Source organism: Ailuropoda melanoleuca, chromosome 8 (genome assembly GCF_002007445.2).
Source record: "Ailuropoda melanoleuca isolate Jingjing chromosome 8, ASM200744v2, whole genome shotgun sequence".
NCBI classification, from domain to species: domain Eukaryota; kingdom Metazoa; phylum Chordata; class Mammalia; order Carnivora; family Ursidae; genus Ailuropoda; species Ailuropoda melanoleuca.
The window spans coordinates 58,479,594-58,499,247 of NC_048225.1; the positions used below are offsets into that span (position 1 = coordinate 58,479,594).

The following is a 19,654-nucleotide window of genomic DNA, read 5'->3' on the forward strand; positions in this document are numbered from 1 at the left end:
TAAAATTCAAATCTATCTCTATCAGCTTGACTCCACAGACCATCCTTCTAAACATTACACCACTTCCAACATGCTGAAATGTTATATTGAACCTTCCCAGAATTTCTTAATGAAACTATCCTATTACCTGTTTTTTATATGATCCTGAATTCAACTCTGCTATTTGATATCTGTACGGATGTGGGTGACTAATTTACCCTATGTAAATCTCAGTCATTCAATAAATATTTATCTATTATTACCAACCATATCACCAGCACTAGAATAGTCACAGGCATCAAACGATGAATAAAGTAGTTAAGGTCACTGCCCTTATCTTTACAGTTTTCATATTACATTATAATATCAGTAGCTTCCCATTCTTCATTAAATAAAACTTGCTTTCTTATTATGGACTACTCAACACTACACATGAATTGGGTGGACAGATCCCTGTCAGTTTTGTTCCCTATTAATGTGGTGTCTCACACAGTGTTTAGAATATTGTAGGATCAACACATTTTTACCTAATTAATGAAATCAAGGTCATACATAATCTGACCACTTCCTACCTCTCCAGTGTATTTAGAACAACTTTTCTTGAAAGCAGAGACTGTGGCCAATGGGGAAGAGGTTACTGCCTACGTTCTCCTCTAGGATTTCGAGGAATTCCTGTCTCACATTTAGGTCTTTCATCCATTTTGAGTTTAACTTTGTGTATGGTGTAAAAGAATGGTCCAGTTTCATTCTTCTCCTTGTGGCTGTCCAATTTTCCCAGCACCATTTCTTGAAGAGACTGGCTTTTTTTCCATTGGACTTTCTTTTCTGCTTTGTCAAAGATCAGTTGACCATAGAGTGGAGGGTCCATTTCAGCGCTCTCTGTTCTGTTCCATCAGTCTATGTGTCTGTTTTTGTGCCAGCACCATGCTGTCTTGATGATCACAACTCTAATATAGCTTGAAGTCAGGCATTCTTTTTCAACATTCCCTTGGTGATTCAGGGTCTTTTCTGGTTCCATACAAATTTTAGGATTATTTGTTCCAGCTCTGTGAAAAACATCGATGGTATTTTGATAGGGATTGCACTGAATATGTAGATTGCTCTGGGCTGCATAGACATTTTAACAATATCTCTTCTTCCAATCCATGAGCATGGAATGTTTTTCCAACTCTTTGTGTCTTCCTCAATTTCTTTCATAAGTGTTCTGTAGTTTCTAGAGTATAGTTCCTTTACCTCTTTGGTTAGGTTGATTCCTAGGTATCTGATGGTTTTTGGTGTTATTGTGAATGGAATCAATTCCTTAATTTTTCTTTCTTCATTTACATTGTTAATGTATAGAAATGCAACTGCTTTCTGTGCATTGATTTTGTATCCTGCCACATTGCTAATTGCTTTATGAGTTTTAGTAATTTGGGGGTATAGTCTTTGGGTTTTCCACATAAAGTATCATGTCATCCATGAAGAGAGAGAGTTTGACTTCTTCTTTGCCAGTTTGAATGTCTTTTATTTCTTTTTGTTGTCTGATTGCTGAGGCTAGGAATTCTAGTACTATGTTGGACAAAAGTGGTGAGAGTGGGCATCCCTGTCGTGTTCCTGATGTTAAGGGAAAAGTCTCAGTTTTTCCTCATTAAGAATGATATTCACTCTGGGCTTTTCATAAATGGCTTTTATGATATTGAGGTATGTTCCCTCTATCCCTTACTTTAAAGAGTTTTAATCAGGAAAGGGTGCTGTATTTTGTCAAATCTTTTTCTGCACCAATTGAGAGGATCACATGGTTCTTGTCTCTGTTTGTTAATGTGATCTATCACATCTATTGATTAGGGAATACTGGAATAAATCCCACCTGGTCCTGGTGAATAATATTTTTAATGTAATGTTGGATCCTATTAGCAGGATCTTGTTCAGTATTTTGGTATCCGTGTTCATCAGGGATACTGGTCTGTAATTCTCCTATTTGATGGGGCCTTTGCCTGGTTTTGGGATCAGTGTAATGCTGGCCTTATAGAAGGACTTTGGAAGTTTTCCTTCCATTTCTATTTTTTTGGGGAACAGGTTCCGTAGAATAGAATATTTCTTCTTTAAATGTTTGGTTGAATTCCCCTAGGAAGCCATCTGGCCCTGGACTCTTGTTTTTTGGGAGGTTTTTGATTACTGTTTCGATTTCCTTGCTGGTTATTGGTCCATTCAGATTCTCTATTTCTTCTGTTTCAGTCTTGGTAGTTTATAAGTATCCACAAATGCATCCATTTCTTCCAGGTTGCTTAATTTGTTGGCAGATAGTTGCTGGTAATAAGTTCTAATAATTCTATTTCCTTGGTGTTAGTGTGATCTCTCCCCTTTCATTCATGGTTTTATTAATTTGAGTCCTTTCTTTTTGTATTTATTTGACAAAGGCAGAAAGAGAGAGCACATGCAGAGGGGAGGACCAGAGGGAGAGGGAGAAACAGGCTCCCTGCCAAGCAGAGAACCTGATGCGGGAATCAATCCCAGGACCCTGGGATCATGACCCAAGCTGAAGGCAGAAACTTAACCAACTGAGCCACCCAGATGCCCCTCTCTTTTCTTTTGAATAAGTCTGGCCCACAGTTTATCAATCTTATTCATTGTTTCAAAGAACCAGCTTCTAGTTTCATTGATCTGTTCTACTGTTCATCTGGTTTCTATTTCAAAACACATCTCCAAAGGCAAGTGAAACAAAAGCAAAAATGAACTTTTGTGATTTCATCAAGATAAAAAGCTTTGCCCAGGAAAGGAAACAGTCAACAAAACTAAGGCAGCCCACGGAATGGGAGAAGTTATCTGCAAATGACATTACAGATAAAGGGGTGATATCCAAGATCTACAAAGAACTTCTCAAACTCAACACTCAAAAAATGAATAATCCAGTCAAGAAATGGGCAGAAGACATGAACAGTTACTTTTCCAAAGAAGACATACAAATGGCCAACAGACACATGAAAAAATGCTCAACATCACAAGCCATCAAGGAAATACAAATCAAAACCACAATGAGATACCACTCTACACCAGTTAGAAAGTCAAAATTAAGAAGACAGGGAACAACAAATGTTGGCGAGGATGTGGTGGGAAGGCAAGCTGGTAGAGCCACTCTGGAAAACAGTATGGAGGTTCCTCAAGATGTTAAAAATAGAGCTATCCTATGAGCCAGCAATTGCACTACTAGGTATTAACCCCAAAGACACAGGTGTAGTGAAGAGACACATGCACCCCAATATTCATAGCAGCAATGTCCTCAATAACCAAACTGTGGAGGGACCTGAGATGCTGTTCAACAGATGAGTGGACAAAGAAGATGTGGTTCATATATAGAATGGAATATTACTCAGCCATCAGAAAGGATGAATACCCACTATTTGCATCGACATAGATGGAAGTGGAGGGTATTATGCTAAGTGAAGTAAGTCAAGCAGAGAAAGGCAATTGTCATATGGTTTCACTCATACATGGAACATAAGCAATAGCATGGAGGACCATAGGGGAAGGGAGGGAAATCTGAAGGGGAAGAAATCAGAGAGGGAGATGAACCATGAGAGACTCTGGACTCCAAGAAACGAACTGAGGGTTACAGAAGGGAGGTGGATGGGGGGATGGGGTAACTGGGTGATGGGTATTAAGGAAGGCATGTGTTGTAATGAGCACTGGGTGCTATGTGCAACTAATGAATCGCTGAACACTACATCAAAAACTAATGATGTACTATATGTTGGCTAATTGAACATAATAATTTTTTAAAAAGTGGAAGGCAAAAAAAAAACGGTGGGGTAGAAAGAAAGAAAGTAAAAAAAGAAAGAACAACTTTCTGAGGGAGTGATTATTTCAGTCACAGACATTGTTAAATATCTCTGGGGGTTTGTGATGATGAAATTAAGGTAAAACAATTCAGATTCATTTTGTGATTTTTTTTTCTCCTTTACCAAACAAGAAGAAAAAGAAAGTGAAGAAAAGACTCTTTCTTTTTTTTAATCATTTCCTAATATTTCTTTACGAACATACTCATTTTGTTCATGCATTGTTAACCTTGTTTTATTTGGTTGTATGTCTATGTGTTCTTGTAGTTCACTGAACTTCTTTAAAAGGACTACTCCGAATTCCTTGTCAGTTCCTACATCACCATTTTCTTATTAGAGTTTTATTAGATTCTTTTGGTGGTGTTGTGTTTACCTGAATCTTCGGGATCCTTTTATCCTTGCATTGCTATCTGTGCATTGGAGTAAGCAGTCTCCTTTCCATACTCTACAGGTTTGCTATTCAGCTCAGCTTGGGGTACTGAACAGGTCAGCTGGTAGCAGCAGTGCCACAGGGCTTGCTACTGTGGCCAGGTCAAGGCACTGTCCAGGTTTCCCGGCTGGGTACGTCTACAGGCTATGCACTTTGATTGGGCAGGGTTACTGGCTGGACTGTCTGCACAGGCAAGGCCATGGGCTGTGTTCAATAATCAGGCAGGAACATAGGCTGAGTGAGATTGTAGCCTAGGCTAGAGGCTATGCTCAACAGTTGCACAGGGCTGCTGGTTTTGGTTTGTTTAGGGTGGAGTATTTTTTATCATTTTTTCTCACTTTATCATTTCATCATTCTTTGAAAATCATTTTTTATCATTTGACCAGTACAAGGCTTCCTGGTCAAGCACAACCAGAGCCTATGCTCAACAGTGAGTGGGGCTGTGAATTTATTTCCCTGCCTGGATGGGGTCATAGAATAGACTCCAAGGCTGGTAATGCCTATTGACCGGGGACTCAAATCAGGCAGAACTGCCAACTGAGCTCACTGGCCAGATGGATCCATGAGCTCAGCTCTGCAGATGGGGTCAACCACTGGCTGAGTCTCTACTCAGGTTCTACTGCAGCAGGAGGGGTGACCTCCAGCATCTGAGCACTGATTGTGATAAACCCCTACCCCCATTCCCATCTCTCTTTCATGCCTAGTGGTCAAGCCATGCAGATTAACTCATGATCCCTCTGAGGCAAGACCTGAGTGGGCCTCCCAGAAAGCACCCTGCAATGTTGATGGAGCTGGATGTCCATACTGAGCTCTCCTTTATCGCTGGAGAAACTGGTTAGGACTTCTCAGTGCAGTGCCGTGCTGTCCTGGGAGAGGTTCAAAGCAGGCAAAGTGAAACCTCACTCTTACTCTTCTAATGGAGTCTTTCTGGGTCTCTGTGGTCCAGGAGGATGCTACAGCCTCACCCCTTGGTTATGGAATTTTCACAATGGTGTCTTGTCTATACATAGCTCTAGTTGGTCTTCTTGTGAAGGGGACAAACGTCAGTCAACTTCTGTTACCATCTTGATGATATCACCTCCTTTTCTATTTGTTCTTGATAAGTGTTATTAGGGCTTTGTTGATTTTATTGCTCTTTCCTAATATTCGACTTCAAGATCTTGATTTTCTTTGTTCTCTATTTTATTGATCCTACTTTTATCTTAATTCCTTACTTTTGTTTACCTTAGGCTTAATTTATTTTTATTTTTCTAAATTCTTGGCAACTTAGATAATTTATACTAAATATATAATTTAGATACAAATATCAATAATTTATACTACATAAGTGTTTAAAAGTATAATTTTTCCTCTAATTTCTCTTTATTTGCATTCCAGAACTTTTACTATATGTTATTATCAATTAATTTGAAATATTTTCTAACATTCTGTGTAATTTCTTATTTGAGCCATGAATTATTTAGATGTGTGTTATTTAATTTCCAAGTGTTTGGAGCTTTTCATGACATCCTATTATTATTGGTTTCAATATAATTATGTTGGTTAGAGAATACACTCTGTAAGTTTTCATTCTTTCAAAATTTATTAAGACATAATTTATGAGCCAACACAAAAAGAGTGTCCTCCATCTCCCCACATTTTCCAACTCCCATGTAACATTATCAGTCTCACCCAAAGAATGTGAAAGGAGCCACTTGCAATCTATTAGGGAAGAACTTTATTTCTTCCACTCCACTTCCATGGAGGAAGCCTTTTGCTCCTCTCACCACAAGAGGGAAATAATAGGAGTGAAACTTCTCGTCTATCTTCCCCCTTCTCCTCTCCCTTGTTTGTTTTTCCATAAAAGATGAAGGAACACTAATACAATAGGGCAGAAATGGTTGGGAGCACTGGGTGGGGTTAATGCATCTCGAACATAGGAAATATGTTCTATCTGTTTCATGGCCTGTCTGGAGGATCTGTAAGTATAGTAGTGGACTCTATTTTGCTTTGTATCCAAGTATCATAAACTCACCTGTATAAGAGCCAATGATCTCTTTCACAGAAAGAAATCTGAAAAACAGCCATCTTTTTGCATTTTTTTCAAATTTTTATCTAAATTCTAGTTAGTTAACACATAGTGTAATTTTGGTTTCAGTAGAATTTAGTGATTCATGACTTACATATAACACCCAGTGCTCATGACAATAAATGCCCTCCTTAATACCCATCACCCACCTAGCCCATCCCCCACCCACCTCCCCTCCATCAACCTTCATTTTGTTCTCTCTAGTTAACAGTCTCTTATGGTTTGCCTCACTCCCTTTTCCCCCTCCCCCTATGTTCATCTGTTTTGTTTCTTAAATTCCACATATAAGTGAAATCATATGGTATTTGTCATTCTCCGACTTATTTCACTTAGCATAATACACTCTAGCTCCATCCATGTCATTGCAAATGCCAAGACTTCATTTTTTATACCTGAGTAATATTCCATTACTTATATACCACATCTTCTTTATCCATTCATCAGTCAATGGACATTTGAGCTCCTTCCATAATTTGGCTACTGTTGATAATGCTGCTATAAACATCTGGGTCCATATGACCCTTCAAATCAATATTTTTGTATTCCGTGCATAAATACCTAGTAGTGCAACTGCCAGGTCATAGGGTAATTCTATTTTTAACTTTTTGAGGAATTTCCATACTGTTGTACATTCTGCTACAGCTCCAAATTCTCCTTACAAATTACTGGGTATTTGTATTATAACCAAATTTTCAAACAAAATCTCACCATATCTGTGTACAGAAAGGGAGTGTGTTGGGGTTTTAAGACATAAAATTAAGAGAATGAAATTGATGGCCTCCTCTTTGTCTTCAGATCCCACCTTCATTTTCCAATAATGATGTACCGGAGAGCCATGCATATGCAATTTACTGGGTTCAACTATTTTCACTCTACTCCCTCTTTAATTCCTTGTGAGCATTCTCTACTGCTAGGAACGCAGAGGGGTTAAACAGTGAGAAATCTGCACTTTTTATCTCCAAGAGCACTCCTAAGCTTCAACTCTTAGGGAGGCACCCTGTCTCTCTCAGATGAGGAACAGCTAATTGTTGGATGGAAAATTTGTTCCACTAGTCCTAAACAGAAAATCACATTAAAATTTAATAAAAGGAAAAAGAGAGCACTCATTATATCAGGTTTGTGCATTAACTGAGTCTAGTATCACAAAGAATTATTGAGGATGTTTGTTGTGCTGAGGAGTAAGTCAGACACTCGGTATTGAAAAGTAAATGAGGGTCGCCTGGGTGGCACAGTGGTTAAGCGTCTGCCTTCGGCTCAGGGCGTGATCCTGGAGTTCTGGGATCAAGCCCCACATCAGGCTCTTCCACTGGGAGCCTGCTTCTTCCTCTCCCACTCCCCCTGCTTGTGTTCCCTCCCTCGCTGGCTGTCTCTCTCTCTGTCAAATAAATAAAATCTTTAAAAAAAAAAAAAAAGAAAAGAAAAGTAAATGAAATATATAAGACTCCTGCCTTCTTGGAGTCTGGTCTAGCATGGAGTACATACAACAAAGTAAAATCACAAAATTTAGCTACAATTGTAATAGTTTTGATTCAAGATGTTGGACTGACAACATGATTTACTTCTCTCACTCAAAGTTCCCTTTTTTTCCCCACATCTTTAGAAGTTATCTTATAACTGGAAGTTTGTACCTTTGACCACCTTCACCCATTTCCCCCAACCCCATACCCTGCCTGTGGAAACCACCAATTTGTTCTCTGTTTCCATGAGTTTGGTTTTTTTTAAGATTTTACATACAGTATTTATCTTTCTCTAACTTATTTCACTTAGCATAATGCTCTCAAGGTCCATCCATGTTGTTGCAAATGACTGGATTTCCTTTTTCATGGTGGAATAATATTCTATTGTACATGTGTGCATGAATATATATGTATATATTCAATATATATATATATTCTACAATATACCATATATATATATATCACAGTCTGTTATTCATTAATCTGTTATGCATTCATCTGTTGAGAAACACTTAGGCTATTTCCATGTCTTGCTATTGTAAATTATGCTGCAATGAACCCAGGGATGCAGATATCTCTTTGAGATACTAATTTCATTTCCTTTGAATATATACCTAGAAGTGGGACTGCTGAACTGTATGGTAGTTCTACTTTCACTGTTTTGAGGAACCTCTATGGTGCTTTCCATAGTAGCAGCACCAATTTATATTCCCATTAACAGTCCACAAGAGTTTCCTTTTCTGAGACACCTGGGTGGCTTAGTTGGTTAAGCATCTCCGTTCACCTCGGGTCATGATCCCAGGGTCCTGGGATCCATCAGGCTCCTTCCTCAGTAGGGAACCTGCTTCTCCCTCTCCTTCTGCTCCCCCGGCTTGTGCTTTCTTTCTCTCTCTGACAAATAAATGAATAAAATCTTTTTTTGAAAAGTTTCCTTTTCTCCACAGTCTCACCAATACTTGTTAACTCTTGTCTTCTTGATGATAGTCATTCTAACAGTTAAGAGGTGATACCTCATTGTGGTTTTGGGTTGCATTTCCCGGATGATCAGTGATGTTGAGCATTTTTTCATGCACCTGTTGGCCAATTGTACATCTTTTATGGAAAAATGTCTATTCAGTTCCTCTGCCCATTTTTAATTGGACTGTTTGGTTTTTTTGCTGTTAATTTGTAAAAGATCTTCTTAACTTGTATAATATCCATATGATTTGGATATTAATCCTTTATCAGATATATGATTATAAATATTTTCTCCAATTCCATAGACTGCTCTTTGACTTTGTTGATGGTTTCCTTTCTATGCAGAAGCTTTGTAGTTTGATGTTCTGCCACTTGTTTATTTTGGCCTTTGATGCTTTTTTTTATGATACCAAATCCAAAAAATCATTAAGAAGACCAGTGTCAAAAAGTTTACCTCTTATGTCTCCTTTGAAGAGTTTATGGTTTCAGGTCTTACATTCAGGTCTTTAATCCATTTTGAGTTGATTATTGTGTATGGTGTAAGATTAAGTTCAATTTCAGTCTTCTGCATATGGATATCCAGTTTTCCCAACACCATATATTGAAGAGATAATCCTTCTCCCACTGCATATTTGTAGTTGCTTTGCCCTAATAAATTGTGAATATATATGCATGAGTTTATTTCTAGGGACTCTATTCTGATCCACTGATCTGTGTGACAGCTTTTATGCCAATACCACATTGTTTTGATTACTATCAGAACTATTACTATTATAAAACTATTAGCTTTGTAATATAGTTTGAAATCTAATGACTAAAGAGATACAAAGAAAATAATAATACAGTAAAATTTCTAGAATATAGTGAAATGTTCTAGGCTTGGGTCATATGCTTTCAAATATTTCTGAAATTTATAAATCAACTGCACTGGCCTTATAGAAAAACCAGAATGAAGAAATCTCTAAACCAATGTAGGTATGTATGTGTGGATGGCAGAATTATAAGTTAGGGAAAGGACCGGGAAAAGTTAAAGCTTAATGCAGATGTGAGAAATGTTCTTATTAAGTGAAATAAGTCAAGTATAGAAAGACAATTATCGAGATGCTTGGGAATGGGTTAAGATGGCGGAGGAGTAGGGGACCCCTTTTTCAGCCGGTCCCCTGAGTTGAGCTGGATAGGTACCAGACCAGCAGGAACATCCACGGAATCAGCCTGAGACGCAGGAAGATACATCTGGATCTCTACAAATGAACATCTCCAGCGCTGAGTATCGAGGTACGAAGCGGGGAGCCGTGAAACCGCGCACAGATATCGGAAGCTAAACAGAAGGGGGAGGGAGCCGCCGTGTCAGGGCGCCGGGAAGCGGTAGCCACCTGCAAGGGGGAGCAGACAGACTGCGGACCCGCACGCTTGAGACAGCAGGCTGAGAAGGGAGCTCCGGGAGCGCACGCGGGACGGCTGGCGGTTGGCGGGCCACCTGCACGGGGGAGCAGGCGGACTCGCGGACGGCACCCGCGAGACAACAGACTTAGAACGCGAGCTCCAGGAGCGCGCGCGCAGGGCGGCTGGCGGGCCACCTGCACCGGGGAGCGGGCGGACCGCGGACCCGCACTCTGGAAACGGCAGACTGAGTCCGTGAGCCGGGAGCGTGCACCACCAAGCATCTCACGGAGCTCCGGAGCTCCGGTGTGCTCACTGGATCGAGGCTGAGACCGGGAGCTCCGGGAGGGGGCGGCTGGCGGCTGGCGGGTGGAGGGCCACCTGAACGGGGGAGCAGGCGGACTCGCGGTCAGCACCCGCGAGACACCAGACTGAGACGGGGAGCTCCGGGAGCCCGCGCGGGGCGGCTGGCGGCGGGCGGGGTTGGAAACACAAAGGACAGAGACGTGCCGGCCCTGGAAGTGAGGGCTGGGACGCCGGGTGTGGGGCGCACAGCCCGGGATGCTGCAGGGTTGAGCAGCACCAACAGAAACAGAGTTAAAGTGGCCAGAACATCAGTGGAGAACGATCCGCGATCCCTCTGTTCTGAGACAGAGGCTGAATTTCAGCCGCTGCTGCTCTCTCAGAAGAGGCATAGCAAACCGCCAGGGAAAGCCGCCAGAGAACAAAAGCCCGGAAATACCGGCTCACAGGGTGCCCATCCCCATCCCCCCTCGCAAGGGACACAGAGACTCTACCCAAACAGGGTTTTCTGAGTACCTGCAGGCAGGCCCCTCCCCCAGAAGGCAGGCTGAAAAATCAAGAAGCCCACAACCCGGAGCGCCTGAGTGGCGCAGTCACCAAGCACCTGTCTTCGGATTAGGGTGTGATCACAACGCTCCGTAAGGAGTCCTTCATCGGGCTTCTCCACCGGGAACCTGCTTCTTCCTCTCCCACTCCTCTGCTTGGGTTCCCTTTCTTGCTGACTGTCTCTCTCTCTCTCAAATAAATAAATAAACTCTTTAAGGAAGAAGCCCACATCCCTAAGATCTCTATAAAACAAGGGCGCACGGCCTGGGTCCCAGTCAACACTTGGGCTCTGGACAACCCTGCAATCTCTCTTCATCAGAATGACGAGAAGGAGAAGTCCCCCCCAGCAAAGAAAAGATAATGAGTCTGTGGCCTCTGCCACAGAATTGGCCTCGGCCACAGAATTAATACATATGGATGTATCCCAATTATCAGAAATGGAATTCAGAGCAACAATGGTCAAGATGATGAGTAAACTTGAAAAAAGCATCAGAGAAAGCGTTGCTGAGAATATAGAATCCCTAAGGGCAGAAATGAGAGCGAATCTGACAGAAATTAAAAATTCTATGGGCCAAATACAGTCAAAACTAGAGGCTCTGACGGCCAGGGTCACCGAGGCAGAGGAACGCGTTAGCGAATTGGAGGATGGGTTAGTAGAAGAAAAAACGAAAATAGAAGCTGGTCTTAAAAAAATCCACGCCCACGAATGTAGATTACGGGAGATTACTGACTCTATGAAACGATCCAATGTCAGAATCATCGGCATCCCTGAAGGGGTGGAGAAAAACAGAGGTCTAGAAGAGATATTTGAACAAATTGTAGCTGAAAACTTCCCTAATCTAGCAAGGGAAACAAGCATTCGTGTCCAAGAGGCAGAGAGGACCCCATCCAAGCTCAACCAGGACAAACCTACGCCACGGCATGTCATAGTGCAATTCGCAAATATTAGATCCAAGGATACAGTATTGAAAGCGGCCAGGGCAAAGAAATTTCTCACGTACCAAGGCAAAGGTATCAGGATTACGTCAGACCTGTCTACAGAGACCTGGAATGAGAGAAAGGCTTGGGGGGGCATTTTTAAAGCTCTTTCAGAGAAAAACATGCAGCCAAGGATCCTTTATCCAGCAAAGCTGTCATTCAGAATTGATGGAGAAATAAAGACGTTCCAAAATCGCCAATCATTAACCAATTTCGTAACCACGAAACCAGCCCTACAGGAGATATTAAGGGGGGCTCTATAAAGGTAAAAAGGCCCCAAGAGTGATACAGAGCAGCAAGTCACAACCGATACAAAGACTTTAAAGAGAAATGGCATCATTAAAATCATATCTGTCAATAATCTCTATCAATCTAAATGGCTTAAACTCTCCCATAAAACGCCACAGGGTTGCAGATTGGATAAAAAGACATGACCCATCCATTTGCTGTCTACAAGAGACTCATTTTGAACCCAAAGATGCATTCAGACTTAGAGTAAGGGGATGGAGTACCATCTTCCACGCAAATGGACCTCAAAAGAAAGCTGGAGTAGCAATTCTCATATCAGATAGACTGGATTTTAAACTAGAGGCCATAGAGAGAGATACAGAAGGGCACTATATTATTCTTAAAGGAAGTATTCAACAAGTGGATATGACAATTATTAATATATATGCCCCCAACAGGGGAGCAGCAAGATACACAAGCCAACTCTTAACCAAAATAAAGAGACATATAGATAAGAACACAGTAATAGTAGGGGACCTCAACACCCCACTATCAGAAATAGACAGAACACCCTGGCAAAAACTAAGCAAAGAATCAAAGGCTTTGAATGCCATACTCGACGAGTTGGACCTCATAGATATATATAGAACACTACACCCCAGAACCAAAGAATACTCATTCTATTCAAATGCCCATGGAACATTCTCAAGAATAGATCATGCTCTGGGACACAAAACAGGTCTCAGCCAATACCAAAAGATTGAAATTATCCCCTGCATATTCTCAGACCACAACGCTCTGAAATTGGAACTCAACCACAAGGAAAAACCTGGAAGAAACTCAAACACTTGGAGGCTAAGAACCATCCTGCTCAAGAATGACTCGATAAACCAGGAAATCAAAAAACAAATTAAACAATTTATGGAGACCAACGAGAATGAATACACAACGGTCCAAAACCTATGGGATACTGCAAAGGCAGTCCTAAGGGGGAAATACATAGCCATCCAAGCCTCACTCAAAAGAATAGAAAAATCTAAAATGCAGTTTCTATATTCTCACCTCAAGAAACTGGAACAGCAACAGAGGGACAGGCCTAACCCACTGACAAGGAAGGAGTTGACCAAGATTAGAGCAGAAATCAATGAATTAGAGACCAGAACCACAGTAGAGCAGATCAACAGGACTAGAAGCTGGTTCTTTGAGAGAATCCATAAAATTGATAGACCACTGGCAAAACTTGTCCAAAAACAAAGAGAAAGGACTGAGATTATTAAAATTATGACTGAAAAGGGAGAGGTCACGACCAGCACCATTGAAATTGCAAGGATTATTAGAAACTTTTATCAACAGCTATATGCCAAAAAACTAAACAATCTGGAAGAGATGGAGGCCTTCCTGGAAACCTATAAACTACCAAGACTGAAACAGGAAGAAATAGATTTCTTAAATAGGCCAATTAACTATGAAGAAATTGAGTCAGTGATAAACAACCTTCCAAATAATAAAACTCCAGGCCCAGACGGTTTTCCTGGGGAATTCTACCAAACATTCAAAGAAGAAATAATACCTATTCTCCTAAAGCTATTTCAAAAAATAGAAACAGAAGGAAAGCTACCAAACTCATTCTATGAGGCTAATATTACCTTGATCCCCAAACCAGGCAAAGACCCCCTCAAAAAGGAGAATTACAGACCGATTTCTCTAATGAATATGGATGCCAAAATCCTCAACAAGATCCTTGCTAATAGAATCCAACAGTACATTAAAAGGATTATCCATCATGACCAAGTGGGATTCATACCTGGGATGCAAGCATGGTTCAACACTCGCAAATCAATCAATGTGATACATCATATCAACAAGAAAAGACTCAAGAACCATATGATCCTCTCAATTGATGCAGAAAAAGCATTTGACAAAATACAGCATCCTTTCCTGATTAAAACCCTTCAGAGTGTAGGAATAGAGGGTACATTTCTCAATCTCATAAAAGCCATCTATGAAAAGCCTACTGCAAGCATTATTCTCAATGGGGAAAAGCTGGAAGCCTTTCCCTTAAGATCAGGAACACGACAAGGATGCCCACTCTCGCCACTATTATTCAACATAGTACTAGAAGTCCTTGCAACAGCAATCAGAAGACAAAAAGGGATCAAAGGTATCCAAATCGGCAAAGAAGAAGTCAAACTGTCTCTCTTTGCAGATGACATGATACTCTATATGGAAAACCCAAAGGAATCCACTCCCAAACTATTAGAAGTTATAGAACAATTCAGTAAGGTGGCAGGATACAAAATCAATGCCCAGAAATCAGTTGCATTTCTATACACGAATAACGAGACTGAAGAAAGAGAAATTAGGGAATCCATCCCATTTACAATAACACCAAAAACCATGCGTTACCTTGGAATTAACTTAACCAGAGACGTAAAGGACCTATATGCTAGAAACTATAGATCACTTTTGAAAGATATTGAGGAAGACATAAAAAGATGGAAAAATATTCCATGCTCATGGATTGGAAGAATTAACATAGTTAAAATGTCCATACTACCCAGAGCAATCTACACTTTCAATGCTATCCCGATCAAAATACCGAGGACATTTTTCAAAGAACTGGAACAAATAGTCCTTAAATTTGTATGGAACCAGAAAAGGCCCCGAATCTCCAAGGAACTGTTGAAAAGGAAAAACAAAGCTGGGGGCATCACAATGCCGGATTTCGAGCTGTACTACAAAGCTGTGATCACAAAGACAGCATGGTACTGGCACAAAAACAGACACATCGACCAATGGAACAGAATAGAGAACCCAGAAATGGACCCTCGGCTCTTTGGGCAACTAATCTTTGATAAAGCAGGAAAAAACATCCGGTGGAAAAAAGACAGTCTCTTCAATAAATGGTGCTGGGAAAATTGGACAGCTACATGCAAAAGAATGAAACTTGACCACTCTCTCACACCATACACAAAAATAAACTCCAAATGGATGAAAGACCTCAATGTGAGACAGGAATCCATCAAAATTCTAGAGGAGAACATAGGCAACAACTTCTATGACATCGGCCAGAGCAACCTTTTTCACGACACATCTCCAAAGGCAAGAGAAATAAAAGATAAAATGAACTTATGGGACTTTATCAGGATAAAGAGCTTCTGCACAGCCAAGGAAACAGTCAAAAAAACTAAGAGACAGCCCACGGAATGGGAGAATATATTTGCAAAGGACACCACAGATAAAGGACTGGTATCCAAGATCTACAAAGAACTTCTCAAACTCAATACACGAGAAACAAATAAACAAATCATAAAATGGGCAGAAGATATGAACAGACACTTTTCCAATGAAGACATACAAATGGCTAACAGACACATGAAAAAATGTTCAAAATCATTAGCCATCAGGGAAATTCAAATCAAAACCACACTGAGATACCACCTTACGCCAGTTAGAATGGCAAAGATAGACAAGGCAAGAAACAACAATTGTTGGAGAGGATGTGGAGAAAGGGGATCCCTCCTACATTGTTGGTGGGAATGCAAGTTGGTACAGCCACTCTGGAAAACAGTGTGGAGGTCCCTTAAAAAGTTAAAAATTGAACTACCCTATGACCCAGCCATTGCACTACTGGGTGTTTACCCCAAAGATACAGACGTAGTAAAGAGAAGGGCCATATGCACCCCAATGTTCATAGCTGCATTGTCCACAATAGCCAAATCATGGAAGGAGCCGAGATGCCCTTCAACAGATGACTGGATTAAGAAGCTGTGGTCCATATATACAATGGAATATTACTCAGCTATCAGAAAGAACGAATTCTCAACATTTGCTGCAACATGGACGGCACTGGAGGAGATAATGCTAAGTGAAATAAGTCAAGCAGAGAAAGACAATTATCATATGATTTCTCTCATCTATGGAACATAAGAACTAGGAGGATCGGTAGGGGAAGAAAGGGATAAAGAAAAGGGGGGTAATCAGAAGGGGGAATGAAACATGAGAGACTATGGACTATGAGAAACAAACTGAAGACTTCAGAGGGGAGGGGGTGGGGGAATGGGATAGACTGGTGATGGGTAGTAAGGAGGGCATGTATTGCATGGTGCACTGGGTGTTATACGCAACTAATGAAGCATCAAACTTTACATCGGAATCCGGGGATGTACTGTATGGTGATTAACATAATATAATAAAAAATAAATAAATGAAAAAAAAAAGAAAGACAATTATCATATGGTTTCACTCATTTATGGAGCATAAGAAATAGCAGGAAGATCAGTAGGAGAAGGAAGGGAAGAATGAAGGGGGGTAAACAGAAGGGGGAACGAACCATGAGAGACTATGGACTCTGGGAAACAAACTGAGGGCTTCAGAGGAGAGGGGGTGGGAGACAGCGATAGGCTGGTGATGGGTAGTAAGGAGGGCACATATTGCATGGTGCACTGGGTGCTATACACAAATAATGAATCATGGAACACTACATCAATAACTAAGGATATACTGTATGGTGACTAACAAAACATAATAAAAATTATTTAAAAAAGAGAGATTCAGGAAATAATCCAATTTAGAATCATTAGAACTGAGAGAAGAAATTGAAAGCAATCTTTTAGTGAATTGATGAGGGAATTGTTCTTGTATTGCCAGAGCAGCTGGTTCAGTACAGTCCTCTCTGCTCAAAATGTGACAAGAAAAGTTAAAGCCAAAAAGCCAGCACTAACATTAAGTTAAATGGCTGTAAGTTTAAACATTTAAATATTTTCATACTATTGATAAATGTTTAACATGAATAAGCAAGGAAATCAGGAAAGGCACAAATAAACACTGCTAAGAATGAAACGGGATTTATGGAGATATACGATAGCCACAGTAGAAAATGAAACAGAAAGAAAATGATATAAACATTTTCTGGCAGTAAATTTGAATGAGAATAAAATAAACAAACAAGAACTGAGAACCTTTTCAAAAGGAAATTCTAAAAGATATCCTTCAGGCAGAAGACATATCCCACTTGGATGATCTGAGATGAAAAACATCTACAGCTTAGGCTATAGGTTAGTCAGCTGCAAAAAGCTTCCCCCAAACATAGTGGCTTAGCCCAGATACGAGCTTCTGTCCCAGGTTTAAGTCAGGGTTGGTGGCCCAGACGGCGTCAGGGACACGGGCTCTTCTACAGTGTTGCTCTACCAGCTTCGGCACACGTTTCCAACTTGTGATCCAAGGAAGCTCTTCAGATTCCACATCATACCCACACCAGCAAGTGGTGTCAATGGAAGGAGAGAACAAACCACTACTTTGAATAACCTCCCTAACCTAAGTACCTCTAGGGCCAAGACAGTTTTCCCGTGGATGTGATACAACATACACCACAGCCTGGGATTCCCCAGGACAACTCACCAGAGTTCAAGTCCTAGGCCTACAACCAAGGTGATGAGAACCTGTAATTGCTCCTGCAATAAGAACTCATGTGACTCCTCCCTAATTAACCCATGTGTGCCAACCAAACTGAACACGTCATACTCCATCTCAGTACCTGAAAACTATTAGGACTAAAATTTACCAAGAAAGAAGAAACTGAAACACTAACCCATCCATTCCCCCCTTTCAACCACTATGTTATCCCAAGATAGGACTCTCTCAACACGAGAGCACCCTATCACACTGCAGCAATGACTTGGTATCTTCCAGAACTGAAGAAAATGTGTTACTACTTAGGAACAGAAAAGAGTTAAGCCAGATTTTAGGGCAACATCCAACAAACAGGAAGCAGTATACCAATTATGACAATCCTCTTGTAAGCTTTACCCAGTTCCTATTACTAGAAATGAGGGTGGGGAGCATCTAATTGATATAATTCCATATCTGCATTTCAGAAAGAGAAATTATTCTTAGTGTCAAAACTACTTCTACATATATGCATAAAGCTGTGTTTACCAGTATCAGACTCGAGCACATTTTATAGTTATTACATAATAATTACCTGGGTGTTTTGCTTTGTTAAATTAAGACTTATAAAACATACAATATTCAAAACTGGTCTTATTCCTTCTTTATCCTAATAAAAATATGAATAAATTAAAAATGCAAACAGACCTTTTTAAAAAGAAATCCACTCTGCAATATACATTTCTTCCTTGAAAATAGTTTTTGTATCTAATTTTTCTAAGAACCTATTATAGTGTCTCACCAATTAAGTTAATTTAAATACATGACTAACAGTCATATTGTAACAAGAAGTGTTTTCTAACATATTGGCAGTATGAAATGCTAAGAGAGACTCTGTTGCTACACAGAAGCTGAGTGACCTAGAGCTCATAGCACTAACTTCAAGAGTGTGAAGACAGTCCAAAACCAAAACCAAGCAAAGGTTGGGACTTCCCATTTCCTTACCAGATGATGTTGTACAGTCATTAGGCGAAGCCAGAAAAAAATGGCATATCCAATGCTATATCTTTTCTCCAGTCCTCAAGTCCCCTCAATACAGGAATAGAGGAATGTTGGGATCATAAGCAAAAGAAAGCATAGCAAAATAATCATAACTCCAGTTATCCAGGTAATCAAATTAGTGATGGAGCCAAATGTCCAGAGGTGTTCTTTGCCATAAGACTAATAGGACTAGAAGGATTCCTCACTGTGGAATAGTCTCTAACCACATAGCCTAGATCAGCCAGGGGCTCCTGGCAATACCTTTAGCAGGAGACTCAGAAGAAAATAACTGGGATGTGTTCAGATCTATCCTTTAGTGGAGAAAACCCTAAGTACTCGCTGGTGGACCTGCCGAGTCTTCACCCCATAGACAAGAGGATTGAGTGCTGGTGGCACAAGGAGGTACAGTGTGGCCAGAAGAACATGGACGTGATGGGGTACATGGTGGCCAAACCGATGAGTGAGGAAGGAGAATATTCCAGGAACATAGAAGATCAGGATGACACAAATATGAGACCCACATGTGCTAAAGGCCTTAAGTCGGGCCTCACCCCCAGGTACCTTCAGCACGGTCTGGAGGATGAGGGCATAGGAAATACCAATGGCCACGACATCAAGCCCAACCACAAGCAGGGCCACTGCCAACCCGTAAGCTCGGTTCACTGTGGTTTCTGAGCAGGCAAGTTTTACCACAGCCATATGTTCACAGTAGGCATGGCCTATGATGGTGGCCTGGCAGAAGATGAGTCTCTGCAACAGGATAGGGAAGGGGAGGAGGAGGACCAACCCCCGCACCAGCACTGCCATCCCAATGCACCCTATGATCCCCGGATGCAAGATGGTAGAATGGTGCAGAGGGTGACAAATGGCTACATAGCGATCCAGAGCCATGGCCACAAGCACACCCGACTCCATGGAAGAGAACGCATGGATAAAGAACATCTGGATCAGGCAGACAGCGTACCCAATCTCATGGCCATGAAGCAGGAGCACCGCAAGGGTTTTGGGCGCAGTGGAAGAGGCCAGCACCAGGTCAATGCCAGACAGCATGGCCAGAAAGAGGTACATAGGCTGGTGCAAGGAGGCG

The 19,654-nt window shown here is 41.0% G+C and overlaps 2 protein-coding genes across 1 annotated transcript in view; both read right to left on the reverse strand.

The window, feature by feature from the left end:
- The window catches only part of LOC109490533 (olfactory receptor 56A4-like), a 195,089-nt gene that overhangs the window by 31,262 nt on the left and 144,173 nt on the right, over positions 1-19,654 (reverse strand).
- The window catches only part of LOC100482277 (olfactory receptor 52L1), a gene marked incomplete at its 5' end in the record, with an annotated part of 6,729 nt that continues 5,948 nt past the window's right edge, over positions 18,874-19,654 (reverse strand). The window contains one exon of the mRNA XM_034665605.1: positions 18,874-19,652. Coding sequence (XP_034521496.1) covers positions 18,874-19,652 — 779 coding nt within the window. The remainder of the gene's footprint in view (positions 19,653-19,654) is intronic.